The sequence below is a fragment of the Podarcis muralis genome, chromosome 5 (assembly GCF_964188315.1).
Source record: "Podarcis muralis chromosome 5, rPodMur119.hap1.1, whole genome shotgun sequence".
Lineage (NCBI taxonomy): Eukaryota > Metazoa > Chordata > Lepidosauria > Squamata > Lacertidae > Podarcis > Podarcis muralis.
This window is the reverse complement of record NC_135659.1, coordinates 71,188,767-71,208,274: the sequence shown is the minus strand read 5'-3', so window position 1 is coordinate 71,208,274 and position 19,508 is coordinate 71,188,767. Positions and strand designations below refer to the sequence as shown.

Here is a 19,508-nt window from a genome sequence, read left to right as displayed (position 1 = left end):
CTTGATTAAGCATGCTTCAAAGCAAGGCCCCATCACAAGTGCCCTGTAGGTCAGTGGTAGAACATAAACTCAAGTTTAATACCTGGTATCTCCAGGTAGTAGTAATAATAATTTATTATTTATACCCCACCCATCTGGCTGGGTTTCCCCAGCCACTCTGGGCGGCTTCCAACAAAATATTAAAATGCAGTAATGCATCAAACATTAAAAGCTTCCCTAAACAGGGCTGCCTTCAGATGACTTCTAAAAGTCTGGTAGTTGTTGTTCTCTTTGACATCTGGTGGGAGGGCGTTCCACAGGGCGGGTGCCACTACCAAGAAGGCCCTCTGCCTGGTTCCCTGTAACTTGGTAGGACTGGGAAAGGCCTCATCTTAATCCTTGGAGAGCATCTGATAGTCCATGCTGAGTTAGATGGACTAAGGGCGTTACTTGGTACAAGGCAGCTTCCTAGATTTAGATTAAACAACTTGATTATTTCTTGTGGGCCATATTATATGGAGTCAGACCATTAATCAATGTGTCTATTTGTGCAGTGCCTTGCAGCTAAATTTGTTCCCTAGGCAAAATACCAACATAGGGTTGGAAACGCCAACCATATATGAGTAGACTACAGATGCACTGGGAGTAAAAAGAACAAAAGAAAAAGGAGAGAGTGGAGGGTAGGAGAGGCCCTCAGCCAAAGACTAATACTCCCAGGCCATACAGCAGACAACAGTATGTAACAGAACCCTCAGCTAACATACACTGGGAGTCAGGCTGATGGCAAGTAAGGGACTTTGATTACCTTCAGCCTGGGATATATGGGAGGATTGGTCTCAGGGCACTTCAAGGTGAAAGGATCTGCCCATGCACTTTGGAGGAGTGATGGGGTGAAATTGCTTTCAGAGGACACCCTCAGAACAACCACCTCCCTCCCTTCTTCTGTGTCCCCAACTTAGAATAAAAAGCAACAACTTGTAAATAATAACATTCCATTCAAAACAGCTGCAGCAACAAGACAAGAACAACCACATCTGGTGAGGCCTTTTTGACTACCAGGTTTCCAGGGATCAGGATGTGCGAGAGGGTCTTTTCTGCAGTGGCATCCGGAATGTGAAACCCCCTGCCTCAGGAAGTTCATTCGGGATGTTCTTTGCTAGTGTCCCACTGGTGAGTAGCAAGTGTTTATTCTGCCTGGCGTTCATCATTTTACTGTTGTCTCCTCTGTGCTCTTATCTGCTACTTTTCTGTTTAATTGGTTTCACTTAATTCTCTTTGTAGTTTGATTTCTAAACATTGTTAATTAGTTTTATGGTTATGTAGGTCACCTTGAGCACAGCCTTGTGGAATTGGAAAGACGGGGTGTAAATCCACAAAGCAAACAACCAGCTAACAAAGATGATGATGATAATAATAATAATAATAATAATAATAATAATAATAGTAATAAAACTAACTAACTAACTAACTAACTAACTAACTAACTAACTAACTAACTAACTAACCAACCTAACCAACCAACCAACCAACCTTCAGCTGTGCCAGACTAATCGAAGTCCTTTAAAAAAAAAGGCATCTTAACTCCCCCTTCTGGTTAACTGCCTAGATGGAATTTCTTATGGATGGAGTAATTGCCATGGGAGGCCTCATGTGGTTACCAGCAATGGGGCCATGCTGCTGGCACTGCCTTGGCATTAGGCATCACACATGCCCATGTGTTGCCAAGGTCTATCTGCATGAGGAAAGTCTACATGTCAGCAAGAGACCTACAAGTAGATCCCAATCTATCTTCTGCCAACCACTGTTTTAAAAGGTTAAAACCAACAATTTGAATTGAGCCTGGGGAGATAGTTTTGTTGCTTATTGGCTGTGATGTAGCTGCTATTCCAAATTGCAGTTGCTTTGTTAGCTGGTACTCAGCTACAGTAAGATGTAGTCAACCCAATATTAACGATAATAGACCCAGACTTTAAAATATTGGCTACAACCCACTATGTTTCATTTATTAATAAAATGCTCTAGGTACTGACCTGAAACTGCTTGTCTTTTTAGACCAGGCCCTGTTTGAATGCCAGGAAAATGCAATTGTCTCCCAAACAGAGGCAATTCTTTAAGAAAAGATTCCTCCCCCCCCCCCCCACTTCACTCATCTTCCAGCTGAAGGTAATGAATCTGATTAATAAAATGGTCTGTGAAAACTTATGTCATAATTACATTGACAACATCCAATGTTACTCATTCTCGGAGTAGATCCATGGAAATCAATGGACCAAAAATCCATTGATTTCAATGATCTACTCTGTGGGAGACTAATGTTGACTATCACCCTTTGTCTTTAAGTTAATTTAAGATGTTTTTGATGCAATGAATGAGCAACCATTTGCAGGATATTTGCTCTGCTATAAACTGATCAGCTTAATGCTTTCTTGCCCAGAAAAAAACATTTTGCACTGTAAGGCCATGTGTCTTGGGCTTGCATAATTTTCTACATTATGACCAACTATCCTCTGAAGCAATTGTCAATATAATAATAATAATAATAATAATAATAATAATAATAAATAATTTATTATTTATACCCCACCCATCTGGTGAGTTTGGGTACAATTTGGGCATAGCTGAGAGTGCCACAGCTCTTGCACAGCAGCAAAACTCCATTGGGACAATTGCATTTATGCACAGTATTAGATGCTGATTTATAGAAAACAAGGAACTTCAGTGCTCTGCAATATAGGTGCTTGCATACAAATGGTTATTCTGAAATCTGAAAGACTGCTTTTGAGAATACACGCAGAATTTGAATGCATTTGGGCACTAAGATTAATGCCACTTAATGCTTCGGTAGTCATCTGCAAAGAGAAAACAGTGGTGTAAGCTACAGAGATACATTCTTAATGTCTTTGTGCAAAGTAAATTTTTTTTTAATCCACACAATAAGTATATCCTAATTATCTTGTTGTTTAAATTGGTATAAGTTCTTCTTGTTTCTAACACCTAATAGAATTTAATTGCACCTGCCTCTTCACAGAGTGGGTTGTACTTATTTCAAAATAAAACATTAGGAAAGCAGCCATTGATGACCATTGACAGCCAGGGGACAGCAGAGATGCATAGAACATTTGCAGCGTTAGACGCAAGTCAGGCTAGGTTCGTTGACGGAGGTTTTTTTTAAAACAGCAGTTTAAAATTTCCTGGCAAACCTAACCCAGAAACTAGCACAGATATGCAGTGAAGCATTTGTGTGAGTTGTAGCATCCTTCTTCCTAGTCAAGCAAGACAAGCAAATCTGTGAAAGGTTTCCGTGAAAAAAGGATAGCAGCCAAGGTAACCATATGGGACATTTTTTATTCCTGGTGTAGCAATATAGGTGTGATAAGAGTAATGCTTGCAGTATACAGATATCTGCCTTGTTACAGACTTTCCCCTTGTACAAGAACCACTTCGGTGTAGTGTGCATTGCAGGAAAAGAGTGTGCTATATGAAAGCAAGGCTGAAAGAACCACCCATGGTCTTTTGAATCGTGTAGTACGTTGTCAATATTTAATAGCCATATTTAAGGCACCTGGCTTGCATGAGGAAAAACACTTGGAACACAAATGTACAGATGGCCAGGCATGTGAGATCTATGGATTCAAGCAGCACAGCCATACTCTTTTTGACAAAGCTCTTGAATTCATATCACCATTATAACACTCCTTCTCTGTGTTGTGCTGCTGCTGCGGCTGCTGCATTTAATGGGCATTTAATTGCCATGATTTAAGCTGTGCGCATATGTGCAGCAACATAAAAGATAGAGGGGCTAGGAAAGGAAAGGGGAAGATCCATTGAAGCAGCAACAATCTGGAATAGCGGCTGTGGAAGCCAGCCGGGGAGGGGGGAATGAGACATGGACATTGACATCAAGAGGCTGAACCCTTTCTTACCTGTAGCTTTTCCAGTGTATGGAATGGGTGACGTTGACCTTAAGAGTGATCTAAAGGTACACTTCTGTAAAACAAGAAAATCCTTAATAAAATATTAAAAAAGAAGAAGAAAAGAGTGATCTAAAGGTGAATACATATGATGCAAGGCAAGGAAAAACCACAATCATTTAGTGCCATATGGCGGGACTTCATCTCGTACCTCTAAACCAAATGTACAATACTACCTGCCAACAGCAGCCAAGACGTTTTAACAATTCGATGTTGCTTTGTACAACCAAACAGGCTCTGTAACATGTTCTGCACATGTTCCTCCTGACTTGTGCATGACCTCCCATGTTGGGGCTGTTCATTAGTTGTTGCTTGTGCATGTGGTTCTTTTTCGGGAAAGCCAACCACAGTGGTGAGCATTTTGGTGGCGCAGTATGAATACAAAGTCAAATCCAGATCTTGGAAAATAGGAGCCTTGAGGTGCATTTAAGGAGAGGGAAATGCCCCACTGAAGTTGAATGTGTATACTTTTACAAGAAAAAAATATATAGATGTGGCTTCTTTGGTCCATAAATGCTTGCAAGAGCCCTCCATGTCATGCAAGCAAACTATAGGACCAAGGCTGAGCTACTTAGATGGAAGGTGAAGCTGCTTTATTTAGAGATTTCTGAGAACATTGCAGTTGTGCTTTTAGAAATGAGAAGCTGTATTCAGCTCTGTTATGTGATAGACTGTGAGCTACATTGATTTGCACTTCTGAGAGCAATTAGCTTGAAAACCGTAAAAATAAAAAGGTGTCTGTACACTTAAGCTTCCTTGTAAACCATCCCTGCATTATTAGTGATAATTTAACAAAGTGGGACTGCCACAAACTTTTCTCATCTCCCAATTTCTATTTTGAGAGATTTTCAAGATCTGCATTATCCATGAGCTGTGATCAGATTATTCACAGATTTATAGTGATTTAGGGCAACTCCAGCAGCAGCATTTTGCAAGGGATAGCACATCAGTCGTACAAACCCACATGTTCATGGAGTAAATTGGTGCTGGTCCAGATGGTTTCAAAGGATGGAGAATCACTGCCTTAGCTCAGTGGGCATCACATATGCCTTGCACTCAGGACTCAGGTCTAGTCATGGGTATCTCCGGGCAGGGCCAGCAAAGCCTCCTTTCTGAAACTCTGGAGAGCTGCTACTGTAGACAGTTATGAGCTAGAACAGGAATCCCCAACCTGCGGCCCTCCAGAGGTATTGGCCTACAACTCCCATGATCCCTAGCTAACAGGACCAGTGGTCAGGGATGATGGGAATTGTAGTCCAAAACATCTGGAGGGCTGAAGGTTGGAGATGCCTGAGCTAGATGGACCAAATGGTTTGTCTCTGCATAAGGCAGTTTCCTATGTTGCAACATCTAATATGAATGAGGAAGTCCCTGTTGTGAATCTTGTCTTTGCTGTGAAATCACTTCTTAGATAATACCTAGCTTCCTGCCTCAGCCCTATTAAGGGGACAGCACACACCTTCCTTTTTAGGTTTTTAAAAAGAGATTACTAATGTAACTCTACCATATAATAGGATATTATTATGAGCACAGACAGGACAGAAATTGTTATCTGGTTGACCGATCTGAGAACAGAATGCGAGAGTAGTTGAGCAAGCAGGGCTCTGTTGGCCCAGATTCATCTAACTCAATGTGCTACCAGAAGCCAGCACAAGGGCTCCTGAGAGTGCAAGAGGGCTTCTCCTCCTCCTCTGCCTCTCCCACCTCACCCAAATCCATTCTGGAAGGTCAGGAAAAGCTTGAGAACAATTGGGGGGGGGGGAAGAGTGTGGGCGTTGTCCCATGTGGCAAGCAGAATTGCTTGTGCCGACAGGATGATCAGAAGAGTGGCATTGAAGTCTTCCCTATGTTCTTGTATCATATTAAAAAAAAGGGATAGGAAGTTTAAATTCCCAAATGAAATATCTTTGTCTTCCATAATTTCTATGCTACTGCCATTGGTGCCAACAGCAACACCTGGAAGCACCGTAGACACTAAGCAATTCCCCATTCTCATTTGTATATGAAGGATAACAGGAGAAGGAGCTCACACACCGAAGACCATCAGCTTCATACATAAGAATAATCTTTAAAATTTATTTGACTAATTGTGTTACATTCAAGATCTGATGTGTTTCTTCTAGACAAAGAGTTGGCATAAATACAAACAAGCCTTTGTGCCTTCCCTAAACAAGAGATAAAGTACTAGAGACAGAGGAACATAGCTTCACATCTTCGTATTTACAGTCTGCCTTTACAACTTAGTGGTAGGAATATTTACAGAAAATACAATTAGAACAAAAAGATCATGTCTTGGCAACATACAGAACTTTATACACAATTGTACATGATTAAGCACATGGTATCTAGCCATCTCCTTCCAAGTACTCCTGCAAAAACCCAGTTGTCTTTCAAAGATGCACTCTATCAATTGTGTAACTATCACCGTGTGGTACTTCTGTTCACTATTCATGTTGAATTATAGTTCTATAATCCACCTGGGCTAAATATTATGAACACTGCATGACAATTGTATACTTCCCTCCTGGGAAGCGGCTACAGATAATGGGCAGTCCAATCCTCAAGGCACTCCTAACAGCTTATGACCCACTGAAGAAAATAGGGCTGGTACTGAGGACCTGAAGCAAGCTGCGTTTTCTATAGCTGCTCTCCATACAAAATAGCTACTCTTTCAGACATGATTCCACTCAGCTCCCTCCCCATTTGATTTTTTTTTTCTTTACATTTAAAATATATTTGAAGGACCAGCTTAAAGGTGCTTTATATTTCTTAAATGGAAACTATCAAAAAGGTACTAAAACTGACATTTTTGATTTGAAATTGTTGTGGAGATGACTAACTTCCAAGTGTATGATGCTTTATTAAGAGGACTTGAGTACAACCCTTGTATGTGTTTATGTGGTAAATACTGCAGCCCTAATATTTTATCTCTTCAAGAGACCAGAGTGAAAACAAATAATACATGGTAGTTAAGATACCCAAAGGAAACGGTAATAGGAAACAAGCAACCTAAATGTTAAGAACCAAGCCTGGTCTACAAACTTCGATTCTTTTGATTATCCTGTGCAATGGTATCCAAAACAAAAGTTGGAAATTTAAATGTTATATTGAGTTTTACAAGCCTGATGCCTCAACCTGACCTAAAAAGAACCAATTTTTCAAAGGCAGTCATGTTTAGAGAGCTCTAGACAGAACATTGTATTGCAGTTAATTGGTCAGTCAATAGTTCTGCACAGGGGACAGGAAGCTATCAGTGCACTTGGAAGCCTTCTCATTTACACACATACAAAAACAGACAACCAGCATCTGTACCAAAGGACCACATCACACACATTTGGGATAACACAGCGAAAGTGAGCCCTTACACATTTCCATTAATTGCTCAGTGCTGTTTGGAGAAATCACTGCTGTTATTTCCCTCCATAGTATTTTTATTAACAGAATCAAAAGAATTCCTGCATGCAGATTTAGGCCACAACTTCAAGTCCACTTGTGTGGTGTTAAGTACCCAATGGAAGAAAAAGTAAGTATAACACAAATGTGGATTCAGGGCAGCATGTCTGCTCAAGAGCAGGGTTTTTTTAAAAAATAAAACAAAATGCAGGCTAAGTTAAGGCTGCATCAAGCAAATTATAAATTTTGGAGAAGTAAATTCCTGGGGGCAAGAATACACTGGCTTAATAGAAAGGAGTTCCTGGGGGAGGGGGGACCTTTACAAGCATACAACCCTTATTTTCACAGCAGAGTTTAACAAACTGAAATTTCTTTTACTAAACAGAAGGTTTTTCAACATGAGAGGCTGTAATTAAAAGCAAATTATTTAAACTCTTGAACACCAAACTGGGCCATGCCTCTAACCCAGTTCAAAAGCTGTTGTAGATTTAATACATTTCTGTCCTGTCTGTGTAACTCAACAGGATGGTTTGGGCAGGTCATTAGTTAAAACAAACTAATGGCTTCACCCAAAGTACGTACATGGTTCAAACCATTGATTTCTATATGCAGTCGCCCAACTGCTCAACCTTTTATTACACGGCTCTTGTGGTACGCAAGCATTGGTTGTGCCATTTAATCCATGGACTAAATGTGACTGATCATCATCTAGATCAGAACATCTAGATCTAAGAGGGTTCAAGTTTAGTGTTCGTGCACTAGGTTAATACTGGCAAATGTTCAGTACTAAGTAACTGCTATGCAAGTATCAGAACAACCTGCATCCCCACTAGCAGTGCTATTTGCTGTTCCAATCTGTGCATCAATTAAGCAGGACAGCTAAACATGCCAGACTTTGAGAGTGATTTTATGATGCGCCCTTATTTTTCATATGTGGACCCACACCACAAGCTGACAAGATGCTAGCATGCTAATTCAATGTAAGCAGCAGGTTCCATTGTTTAATCTTCCCTAAGAAACCAGGAAGCTCTTTAGGGTTTTTAAATGACCACCCTGGCAGCTTTTATGAACAAAAAGTACACCTCTCAGAGGAGTGCTGTGTAATAAAATATTTTTGCTATAACCGTTATGAAGCAAGTACTGCCTCAAAGATTAGCTTTAACACACATAGCCTCACTGGAAATCCATCAAAAGCGACCAAGTTTCTTTTTGCTAAGCCCTTCGCCAATTGCTCCAGACCTTGCCACTCTGCTTTCTTTGTCATAATTCAACTACACCAAAAGATATAGGGGAATACTGCTGCTGTAGGCCAGTTTCAAAAGAGCTTTTCTTCAGGATCTCAAAGAGTCAAAATATAACTTACTTTTGCACGTTCTATTAATGGACAGTTTGCTTCCTGCCCTCAAGTATCAGATTGCATAGCAACATTGAGAAAGGTAAACGTTTTAACTAAACGAAAGCTGTCATGTCTATGTCTTTTATGGCTAACACATCAGTTACAGGTAAAAGTTTTCAAAGTTCCATGCTATGCATACTGGGAACACTGGGTATTTAAAAAATAAATAAATAGACAAGTGGAAGTCAACTGTTTTTCAAAGGATATTCCAATGCTGTATTTAAAAGCAAAAGGGCTGGCATGTACATTCTATGCTGTGGGCCCACCTGGGCACAGAAACTGAACAGACCATATTAATTTTAGACACTGAAAAGGCCCACCAACTTGTGTTTCACTAACACTGGGAGAGTAGTTCACTTGCTTCAGAAGACTACTGGCCATGTGTTCCATAAGCAAAAATGAACAAATTAAAGCAAAACAAAAATGGTATTGTCAATTGTAAGCCACTTGCATTATTATTAATATTATATATGCTTCTGAAGAATCAAGAGTTAATTTTGCTCTAGAATTTCTCAGCCTTGTTTCAGTACTAGGTTAAGACTTGTAAGGATATTATACTGGTTCCCCAATGATGAATCTTAAATACTAAGGGGCTGCTATGAAGTGAATCATCTTGATCTTGGGAGTGTTTGCTTCTAAATAGTTATTCTTCACATTTTATCCTTGAACGCGTTCCAGCAACTTCCTAGGCAATAGTAAAGCAAAGCATGCTAATCTGCAAGGCTGATGGTAAAAAAAGAGAAGAGAACCATAAAAAAACATCAAACGTAAACCGTGTTGGGAACTTAGGAACTTAATTCTTGCTTAAATATCATACTATATGCCTACTAGGAATCAAATATGTTCAAATCAGTAGGACTTGTTTCCAAATAAATGTGGACTAGGTTTGTATCTCTTATTTATTTCTGAAAATGCAATTTGACTTTTTTTTAATAGCTATCCAGAAAGTTCTTGCACAAAGCATTATTTTCTGGATTCCCTTTTGGAAAACACGGCCTCCATTTATAAAATGTGCAGGTAATTTTTTAAAAGGTTTTATCAGCTTCAATAAAGGTTTTATTAAGAAAATGGTACCCTGCCTTGCATCCAAGTATCAAGCAGAAGAAAACCAAGTGATCTAATAATTTATTTTTTAAATCTGCACAGGGTAGCTATTTCTTTCCTCTCCAGTAACATCCAGTAATACAGCACACATTAGCCAATGAAGTGGAGGAACACCAGGAAAATTTGAAGCCACATGACTTTGTATTACTAGGTGTTAAGGGTGGGGAGAATATTGCCGGTTGTTTTTGGCAGAAGCCATGCATGTAATATATGGTTCCAGACTGATATCAGTGCAAAGCAAGGATGAAACCATTTAATTTCAAACACTTGTAACAATTATCAGATAATTTCTAGTACACTTTTTAATGACCTTACATTTAACTTGCATGGGTCTTCACTTCCAATGACATTGGACAGCTATAGTGTGCCAAGGTTTGAATAATTCCTTTTTTAAAAAAAGAAACCCACCTCTTTCAGTAAAATGAATGAACGAACTGTGGGACATGAAAAGAAGCATCTATCCCTTTCTGTAAAGAACATTTGCAATTCAGAAATCAGATTTCACAATAGGGTGGTTGTAACTAGTTCTTACATGCAGAGATGGACATACATTCTGATTGCACCTTTTCCAGGACAAGGATTTCACTTCTTTCTATAAGGGTGGACTGGTCAGATGAGAAATCACATTTTTAGCATTCATAAGATACAGGTGAAATTATGTACTGGTCATAAATACAATTGGGATGAACCACTATACAGGCTTTTCTTTGTCTCAAAGCTGACTTAAATGGACCATCCTTAGCTCAAAGAGCCAGCCTTCTTTGCTTCCCCATCCCTCACCAATACCCCAGAGCTTTTATCCTGGACTGGCCAGCAGTAGGTAGAGGGTGCTTGCAACCTACAAAGGTAAAGAAACTTTGAGCAACGGACCCATGGGTACATGCATCTTGGATCTAGAGGAGGAGAATCAGAAATAGAGCCTCTGAGTGGAGCTAAAAATAAATAAATATGCCTGCTTGCAGGTGGGAAAGCAAACCAAACAAGATATAGCACAATAATTTATTGCAATTTCATGGTCTCTGTCTGGAAAAAAATGCACCTGAACCCAACCTGCTATGAAGCCAAGTATCAAACTTCAGGTGCTAGTTCAGAATCTGGCATTTTATGTCAACAGAGAAAGCTATGAGAAGTGCAGTTAACCCCCCTCTCTCTACTACACATCCACTATATATTACTAAATAGTGACTGATGGTGAAAGTTTGTCCCTCTGCAGCAGCTGATGGAGTGAAGCTGGTTTTCAGGGAAAGTGCCTATATTGTGTCCTCATTTCTTCCTTGCAGCAGAAGCAGAAGTCATGCTCAGGTTGTGGTTTCTTTATACAGGACTTGCAGGGTGGGGAAGGGTCCCCCCCCCCCCATTACCGTAGACACCAAGCTCTGATCTAATTGTTCAGGGAGGATATTGGTCTAAGGATTGCAGTTTTTGAGCCCAGCCTCCTGGAAAAGAGAGGTATAAAACTCTGGCTCCAGCTGTTTGTTCCTGTATTTATTGACAATGTCAGCTATTTTCTGTTTTCGACGGACATGTGGAGGATTGTACGAGTCACTTTCCAGCCGTTTTCTTCGACAAATATTTATTACTGTCTGTCTCACTAAGAAGCCTTAAATGGAAAAAAGAACATGTTAATGCTGCTTACTTCTTCCCCCAGGAAAGTTATTTTTAGGACTTTCTGAGGCTAAAAGGAAAAAGTGTTTTTTGCATCCTCAAGTCAGCGACACTTGTGAGGTTTGGAATCTTCTCATACTTGTCAACTTTACTTAGGAATAAATCTGGCCGAAGAGACTGTCTTGAAACGTAAGTGCTACTCTGCCTTAGTATGAAAAGGCCAGTTCCCTGCCTTCTTGGAAAACACCTTCCCCAACAAGATGAAAGATGGTATATGAACACAGTATCTGAACGTTTGTCATTCATTCAGCCACCCACAAACCGATGCCTTTCGATATGGCTACTGTTGCTGAGAATCCCAACCAAGCACTCCAGGTTATCTCCTTCACTGGAAAAGGCGAAATGGGGGCATTTTTCTTTCCAGGCAGAACAATTTGCAACATCAGAAGTAGCCTGGTGCTGATGTGGCAAGGGATAGCATTATTAAATTGCACTCATAGCCCCAAAGAGGCGAGTTATGTTAATCACCCAATGTTTTTTTATCATTATTCCTCCCTTACTCCAAGGGGAGCTCTGTTTTGTTTTTGTTGTTTTAAATGCATTTTTATTGAAGATTTTCTTGATTTACAAAAGTATGTGTAATGTCTCTCTCTCTCTCATATTTTTACCATGTAACATTTTTACAAATCAGTTTCATTTGTTGAGACATTAGGAAGAAAAGGGGGAAAGAGGTTGGGGGGGGGGGAGATGGGGGGTGGGGTCGGGTGGTGATGTTTCTATTTTACTTAATATATGTAGGGTTTAGTGTCAGTGTTGCTTAATCATCCAATGTTAATTAAAAGCACCTACCTAATGCTCTCCTGCTTACTATCATTCCATCCACCAGTGGGATGACCATGTTGAATTTCCCAGTAGCTCCTTGCACTTTAACCCTGAACAATCCAGTATTTAGGGGGTGGATGAAAATCACTGGAACCTCTTTTTCAGGAGTGGCGGACCTTAAACACATAAATGTTACCAATGTAAGCAAACATTTCAAAATGGAAACAGCTGGGCCAGCCAACATTTTTTCAAAATTAAATAAAAACTTGAAAAATACAGAAAAGTGTAGGAATTGGGTACACCTTGAATGCTACTTAAAGGAACAAAATCTGGGCAATGCCATAAAAATATTGCGTGATAGGAGGAATATAAGGCATCAGACTGACAGTTTTCTGGGCCCAAAATACGTGTTTGAAAGAAGGGGAAGGACCATGTAACCACACCCTTTGGACTCGTGAATTTCTGCAACATTTCTCAAGTGCCAACACATCTTTCTAAGAGCTGCTGGGACTAAAATCCATAAACACTCAACACCCAGCTTGCATGTGAGCAGAGTACTTCCAAGAGTGAAAGAAATAGCAGGAAGCAGTGCATTAACCTGAATTAACTTCTATGCAAATGGCAGAGGTGGAAATGCGGATAAATTCGGTCCATACCTTAACGAAGTGCTGCTGTTTGTTGTAGTTTCCACTCCAGTGCTGGTCTCTGAAACCAAGTCGGAGAGAGGGAAGTTCTCTGCAAGATAAACATATCCACGATAGATTAAATATTCCCTTTTCAAGCTGTAAGAGATAGTACAAAATGAGAAACCAAATCATGTTAAGTGACTGGTATTTAAAAACATGTAACTAGAATTGTTCTGAAGGACCATCGTTTCCTGAGCAGAGTGGAGAAAGAAGGAGCTTGAGGAATTGTCACCATCCAGCTGCCACAGCAGCCCAGCCCTCCTCCAAATGCCACCACGGGGATCGCTGCAGAACCAGTTTGCCCCCAAGAGGAGCAAGAAGAAGCAGAACCAGCTTCTTCTAAATAAACAAGTTGGGTTTTCTTTCCATTTTATATTTTTAAAACCAATGCTTCTTGTAATAATCTTAAGTAAAACACTTTCTATACTACCGACAAATGGCTGAAACAAGCAAATTAATAAAACAAGAACTGGACATGGGGGCCTGGGTTATGAAGATGGTTTGCTTAGAAACTGACAAGGGCTGTTTTAAACCACAATCTGTGGCAGGCACAGAATGCTGAGCTCGGGTTACCAAGTGTAAACACTAGTAGAGTCCTTCTCCCAGCCAGGAGGAGAAGAAGGGAAGGGGGTGAGTAGAAACCTAAGGCTTTTATGTCAGCTCCCGCCTGCTCATGCAAACTCCATAATAAAAGCCTAAGATTCACCCACCTATATCATCATAACGTTCAACCCAGACCACATACACCTTGGTTTCAGGTCCCATTGGTGGAACAGCCCGACCATGCGGTAACCTCTTGCATCTGGAAGTTGGACTGAGCTGTTGAAAATACAAAAGAAAAAGAAAAAAAAGAAGACAGTCACCAAATAATCAAAGCTACAGGTGTGCAATTCAGACTGTCCTTTTCATAAGTTTCGGGAAAAATAAGTATAATGCATACAACCTATTGTGAACACTTCATTAAAAAGACAATAAATATTGTACTCTTGTCAGGCTGAGGCCTAAACATCTCCAATAATTTTAATTCCCTTTGATTTGTTTCTGATGCACCATGGCAACGGAGTCACTTGCTGGGGAAAATTTCCTCAGGTACAAAATACTGTACTTTAAGCGTCTGATAACTGTGATAGTCCTAAAAAAAGGAACCCAACACAACCCAAGGGGAAGACAGGACCTTAATTACTATAAAATGGGAAGCTCGCTCCTACTAAATTATTCTATTTCTGAATTAACTTTTTTTTGCAAGTATTATTTAGTGTATCATGAAACAGTTCATATTGTTTAATACAGGAAGAGGCTATTCGACTTTAAGACTATCACTTGCATATCAAATACACTTCAGTTGGTCAGTGTTGCATAAACTTGCCCTCTGCGAAGAACTGAGATTGTCTGTATGATTGGGGAAGAGCTCAAGTGTCAGTGCAGGCTGCTTTAGTATTCCAGGCAGAAGATCCATATTGGAGTCACTTTCCTGGTCTGAAGCATTGCTTTCCAAGGAATCAGCTGAAAGCCAAAAGGGAGAAGTTAGGCACAAACACATGAGTGGCAATTACACTTCAGATGTAACAAATACACAGGGGGAAGAGAGGAAAGCAAACACTCATTGCGCCAGGAGAACTCCTTGGTGCAACATTGGATACAAAGCTAGAATTTTCAATGCACACCCATTTCTTTTGCAAATATTTGATACACTTGTGACACAACTGAGGAAATCTCTTTGGAATTAGCTACGGAATCAACAGATACACACAGAGAACACTTACTTAAGGACTCCACAGGTGAGGGAACCACAAAAGCTATTTCTGTAAGAGCATCTGCATAATATAGTGCTTTCTTTTGCCCATTGAAGATACTTGCCCCAATGTCTTCTGAAGGAATTATTTCATCTGAGAACAAAGCAAATAAAAGATGGGGTTAAAGGGAAGGTCTTCCAGTCTCGTTATGAACTTTGTCATCTCCCCCCCCCATTTTACAACTTATTCTACTTTCTAGGACACCCACCCCAAACCTTTCATGAATCTGTTCCACAGATGAATATGGAGAGATCCTTGCAGGCACTTCTCTGCATACCACTTGCTGCTGCACCAGAAGATCTGGGGATACTAATCTCAGCAGTGAGAAAAGCAGTATAAGAACAGCTCTCTGGCCCACCCCTTCTAAAACTATGCATAAGGAAGCGTCCTAAGAACAAGGGGCAGTGCTTAACCTCCTTCTTCCCAAATCACAATGGGATGATAGTGGTGAATATGCAGTCACCCCTTCTCCAAATCCAATGCAGATCTGCAGTGGTCTTCTGGAGGAGCATGCAATCTACCAGGTCTTGGGGTAGAGGGGGAAGAAGGCACCTTCTGCCTTTATCCCTCTCTAGAACACTAAGGTGATACAAAATATTAAAGCAGACAGAAACCTCCACAAACACCTCTTACCTTGCTCAGATCCCTCCTCATCACAGAAACTGTTAATGGACCAGCTAGTTGAGACATGCCCCGTCCATCCAGGGTGTTTCCCTACATCAACTGACCAGCCAAGGGAGAGCAAGAACTCTAGGAAGTGTGGCTGGACATTTCTGGAAGACTCTACATTCTTCAAAATCTGGAAGAAAATAGGCCAGCAGTGCAGTTAAGAAGGCTATATATGCACATTTTTAAGGTGTTTAGAAGTGCTGGCCTGAAGTATCAAGCCATCTAGATAGCAGAGGAAACAACATTGGAGCAGCTTGTTAACTGGTTATCTACCCCAGGGCAGTATGTATTCCACAATTCTAGAACTCCCATTGTCCCTGACCAATGGTGATGGGAATGTAGTCCAAGACATCTTGAAGGTACCAGGTTGGGGAAAGCTTGGACTAGGCAGTGCAAAGAAACTGCATATGCACCGTGTGCCATCATAGCATCGTGCTACCCAGTTCTAAGGGGTTTCAGCGATGATACACGTCCAGTGATGTGAAAGACACACTCTTCTACTCCTCTAGTTCAAGAGAATATATATTTATGTTTTGAATACACTTTTTGATAGAGTTTAAATTAGAAGCATGCCACTTACTTCTTGGCTTGTTTTCTGACCTGCCTTCATATAGAAAATGAAAACTGTATCAAAAGGACGACATGGTAGTAAATCCAGGTAGCCAATGTCATCAAAAAACCCGGGTATAGTAGAATCAAGTGCAATCAGGTGAGGAGGTAGTCTGCTGTTAGCAGGTTCCTAACCAAACAAAAAGCAACGTAGATTTTATACCTCTACACAATCACCTTTTGTGGTTACCTATAAATTGTGATCAGTCACTTACATTTTTTAATGCAATTAGCTTGCTAAAGAAGATCCAAGAGGAAGAGCCCACATTAGTAGTCTCGTATACATGTCTTTGTCTATCGCTTCACAGCTCACCCAAACCTCCACTCCCCTTCCTGCTCACCCCCAACCCCCTTTTAAAGGAGGATGGGAAGGAAATTCAGAGAATGGTTTGCCAAATTGCTCTCTGAAGCGCACCCCACCCTCTTCAAACGCCATGGGAGAGATGTTTAACAGAAGGGGAAAAGGCACTTCAGAGTTTGCCAAACTGCTTTCTGAAGTTCCTCTTACCCTCCTTTAAACTGCTGTGCCATCTATCACCCACATTGCTTGATCTCCCATCTGTTCTGTCATGATGCTGGAATTGCTGTGGCCATCTATTGGCAGCCACACTAACTGCAACTTGACAACAGCCTTACAGCTTTATTATATAGCAATACAGAGGTGTGCGGATGCAAAAAAGGAATTGTACTAATTAATAAAAATGAAAGGCACATGTCTTCTACATACAACAATGAAACAAGGACCTAATTTTAAAATCTGAAGAAAAAGAGCCCCTCCGCCCATACACATAAACTCAATTTAAAAAAAACCATGTAGATACAATAGCCAGCCTTACACCCACATAGACTGATGGCATCACAATGGTTAACACTTTCTGAAAGTAATTTAGATAAATATCCAGAGGAGTAGCTGTGTTAAGTCTGTTGCAAGAAAAAGAAAACCTTACGAAGAGTCTTGTGGCACCTTGAAAACCAACAATTTTATAATATTCAGGATGCCACAAACATCTTTGTTATTTGTACCCAAATTTGTTCTGCTTTCCTGCACAGCTCTAATGTAGGCTATAAGCGGTTGGACCCAATATTAAACAGTAATAGTCTCTAATAATGGCAGCATTTGAAGCAATTAAGGGAAGCCTCCAGTCACCTTCAGTGCTTCTAGTGACAGAAATCCAAAGTGAGAGAGGAAAAGGCGTGCTGTTTGGAACTCCTGTGCAGGAGGCGGCGGCTTACACTCTGTGACTGGGTCAGGGAAATTCTTCTTTCTCCAGTCTTCCTCCATCTGCTGATCTATAGACTTCTCATAAAGAACTTGCTGATCCATACCGTTTCTCAGCTTCTCATGCCGCTCCTCCAGCTGAAACATATATTTAACACCCTCATTTTAGACATCAGAAATTGCTGAGTGCAGTAGCAGCCTATGACAAATGGTACTACCTGTTTGCCAAGCCAAACAGCACTGACAACGAGCGCCTGAAAAAGCTGCTGTAATTTCCCCCCAGCTTTCTAATAAAACTGTGACCACTGATGTTCTTCAGCTGCTGGGTTAAGAGAGATGGATACACCTGCTGTTCAGCACGTGCACTGTGACACTCCTAAATCAGTGCCCGATTTCAAAGAACAGCTGCAAGAAGTGTTAACAGAAGCAACAAGCTGACTTTTCACCTTCACAGGGATAAGAACAATAGGACATTTTAGCTCACTTTGGCAGCAGTTTCCTGAAAAGCATCTGCTCTGGAAATGCTTTACTTGGGTTTATAAGATGAGCATGCAGGGAGCATTTTGATGTATGGGGCTATGGAAATGCATACTTTGTGACAGGCTCCCACCCTTTTGGCCAGTAACACCAACACTGAGTACAGGTAAAGCAGTAAAAGTCGCTAAGAAAAAATACATTCTATTTGAGAGGTAATGGCTAAAATGTTTTGTGGAGCGAAACACACAGGGGGTAAGAAATCAAAATATTGCAAGTCTCTTACTTCCTCTGTAACTATTTCATGCAAGTCTGGAATGCTCAGGTCTGCTTTCACGAAAGGAATCTTGTCCACTTCCTCAGGAAATGGCCGGTGTTTCACGCTGTATTTGAGTCCAACATCATTCTTAGGTGCAGGACGAGGCTCTGGGACAAACATCTGTTCAAGAAACAGAACAATGTCATAATTTTCTTAATGTGTCAAATATTGCATGATATTTCTGAAGCAATGGTTTATTGCTGAAACAGGTGTAAAGAGTTTTGGAGAATGGGCAGGGGGTGTGGTTAGACTGAGCTGTACTTTTAGGTTATAACTAAAGCAACACTTATAGTAGCTTCCAGAATGGTTTCTTCCATACCAAAATTAGAGATCCTGATCTGACTGGTAGAGTCTGCCTGGACCTTAACTAAGAATGTATCCCAAATCTGAATACAAAATTCAAAGAAGAAAAATACAGAAAGCTACAGATGTAGAAAGAATACTGCTTTTACCATCTTTTTAGGAAACAAGAGCATGTATTAACACGTCACACCCATGTCTGAAGATATTTACACACAAATGCCAATAAATGCCAATATTTTGCACAGCCTGATATATTTTTGGCACACAGAGCTCCCGATAAAGCAATGCAAGTTACAAAAACGAAACCCCACTGCATGGTTCCAGCTACAGCTAGGCATGCAAAGGGTAGATTTCTACCATTAGATATGATGAATCTATGTTTGAGTTAAATGAGAAATTCAACACACACCATGTGCATACTGTACATTTATGCATCCATGTTTACCCATCTCTGATCATTTGACTGAATAATATTGCAGTCTTCTAGAAGGCACCTCAGAGGTGTGAAAAGCGACAGGGTGGAAAAGCTAGTAACTCATCAAGGATACTATAGCGTTACTACTTTCTCTGCATATATTTCACAGCAGTTTGGAGGCAACATTATGCATAGTTTTCACTATGGGCTTTGATAAAGACCTTTTGATTTGCCTTGGCTCCTCTAGGCAAGAGGCAAAGTTGTTGGGCCCAGGCGTGTCTTCCGGACATCCCACGGATCAAAATTGTGACTGAAGGGAAAAAGTCATCTGAAGAAGGAAACACACACGCATGAAAAAGTATCCCAATATGACAGAAGTGAGAAATTAAACATGAAACTGTGCATATGTGTAAGCAAGCAAAGAAAAATGGTCAGCCCTACTGTCTGCAGATATGCAAGCTGAACAAACAAATCTGCAAGAATAATCCTGCCCCCTGTGGGTAGAAATGTGCCGTTGCTGGCGAGAAGAATTGGAAGGCTCTTTCGCCACAGTTTGGAACTGAAAACACCATGGGAAGTTTCTCTTAGTTGACCAGGTGAAAGAAAGGATGGAGGGGTTGAGATTAAGCTGGCCAATAATGTGGTCAATAAAAATGACCTGATGCAGTAAAAACTGCATTGAGCATCTCAGGTGTTCAAAGCCAAGCTACAAGAGCTCAGCTGAAGCTGTTACTCAGTCAAAGTACCAGAA

The 19,508-nt window shown here is 40.6% G+C and overlaps 1 protein-coding gene across 7 annotated transcripts in view; it reads right to left on the bottom strand.

Annotated features, from left to right (window-relative positions):
- Nucleotides 1-5,998: 5,998 nt before the first annotated feature.
- The window catches only part of RALGAPB (Ral GTPase activating protein non-catalytic subunit beta), a 57,626-nt gene continuing 44,116 nt past the window's right edge, over nucleotides 5,999-19,508 (bottom strand). For all 7 annotated transcript variants that reach the window (XM_028734815.2, XM_028734812.2, XM_028734816.2 and 4 more), the window contains 11 exons: nucleotides 18,979-19,085; nucleotides 18,007-18,159; nucleotides 17,175-17,384; nucleotides 15,999-16,157; nucleotides 15,383-15,548; nucleotides 14,720-14,842; nucleotides 14,323-14,459; nucleotides 13,667-13,775; nucleotides 12,927-13,005; nucleotides 12,298-12,446; nucleotides 5,999-11,443 (listed from right to left, as the gene is read on the bottom strand). In XM_028734815.2, the coding sequence (XP_028590648.2) occupies nucleotides 11,250-11,443; nucleotides 12,298-12,446; nucleotides 12,927-13,005; nucleotides 13,667-13,775; nucleotides 14,323-14,459; nucleotides 14,720-14,842; nucleotides 15,383-15,548; nucleotides 15,999-16,157; nucleotides 17,175-17,384; nucleotides 18,007-18,159; nucleotides 18,979-19,085 (1,586 nt within the window). In that variant the 3' untranslated portion in view covers nucleotides 5,999-11,249. The remainder of the gene's footprint in view (nucleotides 11,444-12,297; nucleotides 12,447-12,926; nucleotides 13,006-13,666; nucleotides 13,776-14,322; nucleotides 14,460-14,719; nucleotides 14,843-15,382; nucleotides 15,549-15,998; nucleotides 16,158-17,174; nucleotides 17,385-18,006; nucleotides 18,160-18,978; nucleotides 19,086-19,508) is intronic.